Source organism: Nelumbo lutea, chromosome 7 (assembly GCF_056320005.1).
Source record: "Nelumbo lutea isolate HS-2025 chromosome 7, American lotus-T2T, whole genome shotgun sequence".
Taxonomy (NCBI): Eukaryota; Viridiplantae; Streptophyta; class Magnoliopsida; order Proteales; family Nelumbonaceae; genus Nelumbo; species Nelumbo lutea.
Genome location: NC_142690.1, coordinates 10,927,983 through 10,937,134, shown reverse-complemented (window position 1 = coordinate 10,937,134; position 9,152 = coordinate 10,927,983). Strand labels below are relative to the sequence as shown.

The 9,152-nt window shown below is 37.3% G+C and overlaps 1 protein-coding gene across 4 annotated transcripts; it reads right to left on the bottom strand.

Moving 5' to 3' along the window:
- Positions 1–210: 210 nt before the first annotated feature.
- On the bottom strand, positions 211–5,274 carry LOC148845067 (triacylglycerol lipase SDP1-like). 4 transcript variants are annotated; one of them, XM_088953262.1, is made up of 6 exons: positions 5,110–5,249; positions 4,938–5,035; positions 3,746–4,001; positions 2,543–3,671; positions 1,739–1,882; positions 211–1,582 (listed from the first exon to the last, which is right to left on the bottom strand). In XM_088953262.1, exons 4-6 carry the CDS (start codon positions 3,650–3,652, stop codon positions 542–544), a joined length of 2,295 nt encoding a protein of 764 aa, XP_088809388.1. In that variant the 5' UTR covers positions 3,653–3,671; positions 3,746–4,001; positions 4,938–5,035; positions 5,110–5,249; the 3' UTR covers positions 211–541. The 4 variants fall into 4 exon arrangements, with proteins under 4 accessions (XP_088809388.1, XP_088809387.1, XP_088809385.1 ...); XM_088953261.1 differs by having other exon boundaries at positions 2,543–4,001; XM_088953259.1 differs by having other exon boundaries at positions 2,543–5,035.
- Between the last annotated feature and the right edge of the window lie 3,878 nt (positions 5,275–9,152).

Here is a 9,152-nt window from a genome sequence, read left to right as displayed (position 1 = left end):
GTCAGGACGTGGCCTACAGTTATAAACAAATCGCAGGGGAGGTTTGTAATGTTTGGCATGTGCCGCAGCTGCTCCCTGCATGGCTTCATGACCCGTGTGGGCCTGGCTTTCCCACACCGAATGGGCCCGGTGACCTGATAGTGGGTTATTCGCCTGGGATCCATCATAAAGTTTGTAAATAGTATGACTATGGCCATATAAGATAAGATGTTTATTGATTAATTAAATGGATAAAATTGATACTAGATTTTACTTTAATATGAGATTACATTCGTGGAATTGCAATAAAATGCTGTCTCTAACTCCCTCTCAGAAGTATACACAATCCAGTATCATATTTCTAGGGTCCATAAGAACAGTAGGACTCTGCCATTTCTATTTGTCACCTAGCTTGAATTTGAAGTTCAGGTTTCATGTCAATTTGAATTTTCTCTTGAAGAGTGACATCCCCTAGCCTACCCCAAAATTGTAACAGAAATCATGGAAAGGAGCTCCGCCCAACTGTTGCATGCATTACTGCAGGAAAGAGGGACTGAAAATCTCATGGGTGCACAGATAGGGAACTATCTTGGTTTGAGACAAAATGATCCTCAGAACTACCATGTGGATTAGCTTCTTGAAGGTTGTTTGAGATGGTTCCATCATCATTACCATTTTCAGATGTTGAGCTGGCATCCATTTCCTTCTCTAGGCATTCAAGTTGCATACATTCTGCAATGGGATTCTGAGATGAAGCTTGGGGACTTTCGGTTTCCAGAATCCTGTGAGTAGGAGATAAGTCTTCCTTCTTCACAACATTGAATACAAAACCATTATGGACTCTTTCAGGTTGCAGGAGGTCTCCTTCAGTCACCGTGATGCTATTGGAAGAAGTTCTATTAATTGCCTCTTGCTGATTGAACTCTGTGTCAGAGTTTCTGTCTGGTGTTGTTACCCTAGAGTCTGGTGCTATTATCCTTGAACTGTTTAAGTATGGATCATTTTCCACTATCTGAATTACAATGGAATTGGAATGAGCCATCAGCCCTTCGATCTCATCTTCCCTAGTCAATGGTCTAGTGGATTTTGCATTAACATCCAAACTTTCAACAAAGTCAATTAACTTATCTGCTGAAGTTGTTTTCATCAAGGGTCCACCAGATCTTGTCCATGAATTGAGGTCTATACTCTCTGACTCACTATCACTTCCATTACGTGTGTTGCGGTGGAATCTAATGTTCTGGCAAGATGGTCCTCCTATGTGTACACCAACACCTTGTTGCAATGGGGATGCAATATCTGAAAAAATTTCATCAAGGGATCCTGTTGAGTTCTCTCGTGCAAGGCAGTTCCATGAGGGGATCCTTCTGGAAGCACTGAACCTAACTGTGCTTCCCAACCCATGAGAAGCAGCAGCAGCAGCTCTCTCTGCACTCCTTTTGAGCCTACGCATATGGTTGAGAATTGCAACACATTCATCTAGTGCAAGTTCAATGCTGCAGTTGGCTTTTATTGCAGAGAGCTTCTCCCAGGTGCACCGCCTGCCCTGATTAGCAGCCTTTTGGAGCTCTACACGAGATGGATTTTGTATAATTTTTGAGTACTGCGATAGACAACAAAAATAAGGAAAACATAAAAATATGGGTATGTTAATCCAACACTGGAAAATCTATTTTGAATCAGTCTGCATACTGTTATTTAAATAGACAGAATACCATCAATACGTGCATAAAATAACCTAGCAGCACCTCAAGCCTACCTGGGCAAGTGTGGCAGGCATAACAACTGTAACATCACCCTCCCATTCCTGTGCAAACAGCTTGGCCAGTCCTCCCAATGGAAAGCCAAGTTCCAGTACCTGGTCGCATCTATGCTTGACTTCCATTTCCATGAGATGAGCAAGCTAGAAAATTAAAAGATCAAGTTAACAATCACTTGACAAGGAACAAAAGCAATGAGTAAATGCCCACATGCACAAGTGACTCAGCTTGAGAACAGAAGTAGGTCAAATGGCATAATCAGTACATAAAGTTTATGTGTATGTATTCCAAATACAAATGAACGACATACATATGGCACAGATGCTCAAAGATCTGAAGACCAGTCAGAAGGGATATTAGACAATGGTCAAGCAATTTAATTTTGAGATTTGAAGCATGTAGTATCGATCATTGGCCAACAATGTGCTAGAAACTGAATGATCAACAGATTGGCTATTGTTCCCAAGTAATTGAGATCTTCCAGGAAATGTGCTTTTGAGCTGTGAAGGGTTCAGACTGCACTTCAACATAAGCATTTTTAACACTATGCGATGAAACTGACCAACAACTTCTATGTGTATTTTGCAGAACCCTCCTGTCCTCCCTGATGTAGGAAGTTTGGTCATGCGTCAATTGTAAAGAACCGTATCCTAGCAAATATCCCACCCAACTGTTTTAGGAGTCCCTGAGCATCTTCAGTATGCCTTGATGCTTCATATAACAAAATAGCTTAGAGAAACTGGAGGATGCAAATGTTATTGAGAACAGTAAATGTCATAAAGTACTTAAGATCATCCACATACCTTGGCAGCAAAATTTCCTCCATAAGCTCGGACAAGCTCCTTTAGCCTCAATAATGGTGCAATATGAGGATTGGCCTGACTGACAATGAAATGATTAACATTAAACAGTTCCTTCAGTTGCATCATGGGTAAATCACTCTCCAAACTACCATCTCTCCACCTACGCACCAATGTACCATTATCTTCTTCAGGATCCATGTGAAATGGTGGGTGGTAAGGAACAATTTCACCACTTCTGTCTTTCGCCATCAGTTCCTGAGCCTCAAACAAACCAGGAAAAGCACAAGAAGCAGTCACTGCACTCCATATAACAACATGAGGCGATGTCAAATAGTTAAGACACCTTGGAGGCTCATGCTTCCTTGGGGAGCAAACTGTGATTGCAAGAATACGGCCAGTCATGTCATATGCTTCTTGGAATGTCAGATTATTTGTAAGATGCCTCAATAACATCTGTAACTGCCTTATCTCATGAACAGCTCCTTGGGTCATAAGCCTTTTAACAACCCCAAAAACCCCACCCATCTGATCAAAAAACTTCAAAGAGTGCCAAGAATCCTCAAAGAAACTCTGAAGTTCAGGCCAAGACCTTGTGGCAATAACGGAGCACATGATGGATCCCACACTAGAGCCTGCAATTATCCTGGGCAGAAGTTTATGCTCCACAAGTGTCTTCACCACACCCACATGAAAAGCCCCCAGCGATGCACCACCACTCAAGAGCAACGCTGTCCTCCCAAATGCATGTCTTGTCTCATGCATGAATACGAGCTTTTCTTCCAAGAGAAGTTCCTCGGAGTCTGAGTCACAAACCATTCTCAACTGAGTTGAAACCTCATCAATGTATTCCTTTATGAGTTTTGGCACCTGAAGTCTTCCCTTGTGGAGTTCCGGGTTGCACATATTACCCAGATTTCTAACCAAATCAGCACGCATACAGAAAATTATATCTCTGAGAAAACCCTCCTGACGACGGTGTCGAAGCTCTTGGAGCTTATTACTTACCAGTTCTTCATCATAAAGATCCGACTTGTTAATCTTGGTGGTCTCCTTGTCCAGCATCTTGGCTGCATGAGCCCATTCCTCGTATGTCAAAGCATTTCTCATCATATTCCTCCAAAATTTCCTCCTGTAAGCCATCTCCGCCTTTAGCTTAATAGTTGTGTATCTCTTCAACAGGAAAGCTATGAGTGTCACCATTACCAATATCCCTTGTGGATTCCGGGGATGAAACGAAGAAACCGCCGGTAGCAGAAAGTCTCTAAACCGACAAAGAAAATTCCATAGAAAATGGAGAGTTTTCTGCCTTAATTGGGATATCGACCTGCAGAACAAAATCCTGAAAGCAATTGTCCGCCCAATGATCGTTGAGGGTCCGATTGAGAATGGATCAACGTTGGGTTCATTACTGATATCCATATCTTATGGAGAAAAAGTTATTGACAGCAAGCAAGCCCAACTGTCTCGATATCAAAAAACAACAGGAGAGAGGGGAAAGAACATAAGTTCTACTCCAAGACTAGCACTGGAACTCAGGGTATACTAGATATTCAAAATTTTCTCAAAACTAAGATTTCAGAGCACAAATAAGAAACGACTATCGAAGAAAATCCAATACGGGTTTTTGCCCTCCAACCCTAATTTGTAGAATCAATTGCCGGTAATGGAGAAGGAGAAAAAAACACAAATTGGTTTATATTCTCAAACCTGAATTCGCAGCTTCTCAACTATCAGAGAGAGGGAAAAAAATCGGATTTTCAAACCAAACTTCGTACCTTTAGCCGAATGCAGAGAAAGAATGGTGGCTGTGGCTCTTTTCTAAACTTCAACCAGGATTAACAGAAACGAGTCAACATTTCAAAAGGAAACCGGATTCAGTCAGCCCCATTCGAAGTTTCGAACATCTTTATGGCATTGCATTGAGAGTATCTTCTCAATGAAATAAAAGTACAAAAGTATGGAGACGTTCCCGATGCAAGACTGTAAAGGCTGTTCTAACGGAGTTTGCGCTGACTGAAGTCAAACTCATTCAAAAGAGGCAATGAAGACTCAAATATACAGATTCAAATAACTAAATCGCGAATTGGGTTGATAGAAACAGAGATTAAAATGAATGATTTGACCACTGAAACCAACTTCCACCCAAAACCCGAGAAGGATCCTCAACCCGGGCTCTCATTTCTCAAAAATTCAAACCCAAAAAACCAGAACAAGAAAATTAAAAGCTAGCAATTCTCAAAAATCCAAAAACCCAGAAACCCCACGAGGGACGTAAACAGGAAAACAGAGAGACATACAGTGGAAGAAAGAAGGATAAATATAACTCCAAAACACAAACCAGAAATTAGAATTTTGAGAAATTCGAGAAACCAGAAAAGAAAAACGGGAATCAAACCGTGACGTTGATCCGTATCAGCAAGGAAAGAAGCTCCCTACGCTACTAAAACATAGCTTCTATCGTCCAAATCTCTGAACCATCTATTATTTATAGAGCTGCAACGAAATAATAACCCAACTTCGGTTACTTGAATCAAAACAAAATCAAATAAACGAAATAACTACCGAACCTGCAATGTCCTGCTAATAATGGTTGGCGTCTGTGATGCAAATTTGCATTTTGTAGACGAAAACATTTAAAAAAGGAAAAAGAAAAAGAAAAGGCAGAGTTCCAAAAACCTCTAACCCCTATAATCCAATCCCAACGAACTCGCTCCTGTAATTTAGAGAGAGAGAGAGAGATGGAGGGAGGGAGGGAGATAGAGGTTTTATACAAGTCTGAACACGTTTTGCTCGCTTAATACGTTTTCGAATTTCAGTTGGGAGGAATGGATGATGATGGACTGATAGGGACGGGTGATGCCTATTTGGCACGGTTTGATTCGTTCTCATTTGGCGGTGTTCGTTCTCGTTTGAAGTAATCCATCATCCATCTCTATCGCTTTCCGATGAATCATGCTTACGCCAAGCCGTCGATTGAACGGACTTTCTGTTTTGGAACATGGCAAGTTAGCAACTCTTGACCAAGGACCAAGGACCAAGGACCAAGGTTTTAATATTACCAAAAAAAAAGGACCAAGGTTTTAAAAAAACTGAAATTTCGGTTAGGAAATAAAAAAGATATATAGAAAATTAGAAAGCCAGCTGAAAAAAAAAGAGTAATAATGACTGAAATTAGTAGAAATAACAAAGATAAGTGAAACTTTATTTTTCAACTATTATTATTTATATTTTATGTCACGTGTCATATAACATAAAATAGATATGAAAAACAACCGTAAAATATGGCATAAGGGATTCACGGGAGAAGATGCATTTCTATCTGGGGGGAAAACAAATTTGTATTTTTATAAACAAGAAAATAAATTTCATAAATGGCAATTTGGAATTGTATTTTTAAGTTCTGTTTGTTTGCTGTAAGAATTTCATTTGCATTTATACAAATAAATGGTATTGCAAATAGATTGAGTATAAAAAGTCTGTACAAGTCAAATTTTGGGAAGCTTCAAATGAAGCTTTTTGATCTTTTTGCATGATAGATAGCATCTAAAGGTGTTTTTTAAAAGTCCCATAGACTGACCCACTTATAAAAGGGTATTTTTCTTTAAAGACAAGGCCCCAAAAGTTCAATATACCTTTTGCAAAAACGACACCTTTATTCTTTTCTTTTTTTTTTTTGTGAGATTTACAATAATGTTATTTTCTCCACCTTGTATGAAGGAGAAGGATGCTAGGAGGGCTTTCTATGATTGGAACAATATTATGAGTAGAATTATAGATGAATCTAAGGCTAAGTTTGGAAATGCTTAAAAATAAGTGCTTGTTCGAATAAGCACAGTGCTTGTTCGAATAAGCACTTATTTTGGGTCAGGACCACACCAGTAAGCACTTATTGGTATTTGTAAAATAAGCCCAAAATAAGTACTTATTTTAAAATTTCTAGTTTTTTAAGTGCTTAAACAATGAACACTTATTCCATCCATTTCTACCAACACTATCCTCATTTAATTTTTATAACTCCAATAATGCCCTTCAAATGTAAAAATGTATGGTTTGGGCCACTGTTTTCAAAATCGGATCGGACCGGAAAAATCACCGTTTTTCTCCAAAACCACTTTTAAAATTTTTTATTTTTTTTGTCAGAATGGGCCAGTCATTCGAGTTGAACGGTACGGCTGTTCGAGCCGGTAACCGGACCCATGGCTGGTTCGGTCACCGATTCATTTTTAAAAACCATGGTTTGGGCCACTAACAATTTCTTCTTCATTACCCTTTGCAATTAGTGGTGGAAATCATTCATCTATTATCAGTGGCAGAGATCTATTACCAGCAGTGGAGATATGGATTCAAAATTGAACCGGGTTTTAGATTGATTTGTGTTTTCATTCCAGCGATGGATATCTAGGTTTTAGGTCAACCTAGGTTTCAGATCAATCTGTTGCCAGCAGTGGAGATATGTGTTTTCATTCCAGGTTGGGGTTTTAGATCGATATGCAACTCTAGTAATGAAGGCAATAATCAAACACCATCCCAATTTCCAACTTGTGTCCATCCCTCATGGAATATTTTGAAAATTTGAAAGAAAATGAAGGACAAAAGAGTCACTAGTGCTTATTGGAGAAAAAAACCACCAGATCCCCAATATGAAATAAGCACTTATTTTTTAAAAATAAATACTTGAAAAAGTTGGTACCAAATGCAAATAAGTGCTTATTTGAATAAACACTTATTTTTAACATGTGCTCCCAAGTGCTTATGTTAAAAATAAGTGCTTATTTGAATATGCACTTATTTGCATTTGACACCCAACTTTTTCAAGTTTATATTGGGCATTTGGTAGCCTTTTTCTTTAATAAGCACTTAAATAAGCATTTATGACTATTTTATCCTTTATTTTCTTTATAAAAACACTTTTATGAAAGCACTTTTATGAAAATACTTTTATGAAAGCACTTTCATAAAAGTATTTTTATAAAGACATTTTTACAAAAGGACTTTATAAAAGTACTTTTATGAAAGCACTTTTACAAAAGCACTTTTATAAAAGTATTTTAATGAAAGCACTTTTAAGAAAGTACCCTTACAAAAGCACTTTTTTGAAAGTACTTTTATGAAAGCACTTTTGTGAAAGTACTTTTATGAAAGCATTTTTACAAAAGTACTTTTATGGAAACACTTTTAGAAAAGTACTTTTATGGAAGCACTTTTAGAAAAGTACTTTTATAAAGTGCTTTCGTAAAAGTGCTTTTGTAACAGTACTTTCATAAAATACTGTCTTAAAAGTGTTTTCATAAAATACTTTTATAAAATCCTTTTGTAAAAGTGTTTTCATAAAAGTATTTTTATAAAAATGCTTTCGTAAAAGTGTTTTCACAAAAGTACTTTTATAAAATTAAAATAGGGATAATATTATAAGTGGTATTTTAAATTTCAACTAGGGATAGTTTTAGAAGAAAAAAAAATTGAATAAGTGCTTATTGTATAAGCACTTAAAAAAAAAAGCTAAAATTTTGGACTTAAAAAATAAACCATTATTTTTAAAATAAGCACTCATTTCATGTTTATTTCCAAAATACCAATAACTGCTTAATGGCCCAAATAAGCACTTATTTTTAAACACTCCCAAACATAACCTAAATCCTCATCCTCGTTATCATCTAAGCCTGATCTCAATTATATAAGATTGAGAAAACTTTGGCTCCAAGTACAATAACATTTCCATGGTGGATTTAAAATCACCTCATCGAGCATTCAAAAAATTTGATAAAAATAAGGAGGCGTTGACTCATTATCCACCGTTAAAAGCAATTTTACCAACAACTTGAAAGAGCTGAAGTTTTTTTTCTCTAAGATAACTACATGAATCCCATTTCTCGATTCCGTTGTGTTCGATCAAAATCCTTTTTGGGTCCTTGAAATTCGAATTCTTAATTAGTGACTTAAACACGATTCATTTTCCATGTTTTGTACGGAATGATTGCACACGGTATAAAAGAACTTAGGGCTGCAAAAGGTATCCAATTATCCGACTTCGAATTCAAATTCGATCCTACCCCTATTTAATCCAAATTCCATCCGTTTATAATTAAATATTCATCTACCCCTATCTAATCCGATATAATCTAATTCGATTCAATTTGATTTAAAATATTTTCTACATGTTTCAATTAAATAATTGAAAATCCAATCCATCACAAGTTTTTAAAAAGATACAAATTAAAAGGTTTTGAGAGGCAAGACCCTCCCCAACCTACCCTATCGCCATACCTATTTGGCAAGGTTGAAAATGAATGGATAAATAGTTAGATGATAAATGTTGACTTGACACTCTCACATGAATCATGCTCACGCCAAATTTATAAAATAATGTGCCTTGTACGCTGTTGATTGAGTGGATGAGTTTTGGAAGTAATAAATTCCTTCTTCGAGGTTGCCGTTTAGGAGTGCCAACAGTCTATGCTAGTCCCGAATGAGCCAATGGAGTGCTCCAGATCCGCATCCATTTTAATGAGTTTGGGTCTAGATGATTAATTTCCAACCATCTAATTTGGACTATGCGCCTGTTTGGGTTTTTAGTTTAGTGTGGGAATTGGAATTGACATCCCCTAGAATC

What these genes read in the sequence shown, in the direction of transcription:
- LOC148845067 (XM_088953260.1), bottom strand. Translation starts at nt 3,961, where the DNA reads ATGGATATCAGTAATGAACCCAACGTTGATCCATTCTCAATCGGACCC. An exon ending in GAGGAAATTTTGCTGCCAAG is followed by an intron (nt 1,883 to 2,542) that starts GTATGTGGATGA and finishes TTAATTTTCTAG; the next exon opens with CTTGCTCATCTCATGGAAAT. An exon ending in TGCCTGCCACACTTGCCCAG is followed by an intron (nt 1,583 to 1,738) that starts GTAGGCTTGAGG and finishes TGTCTATCGCAG; the next exon opens with TACTCAAAAATTATACAAAA.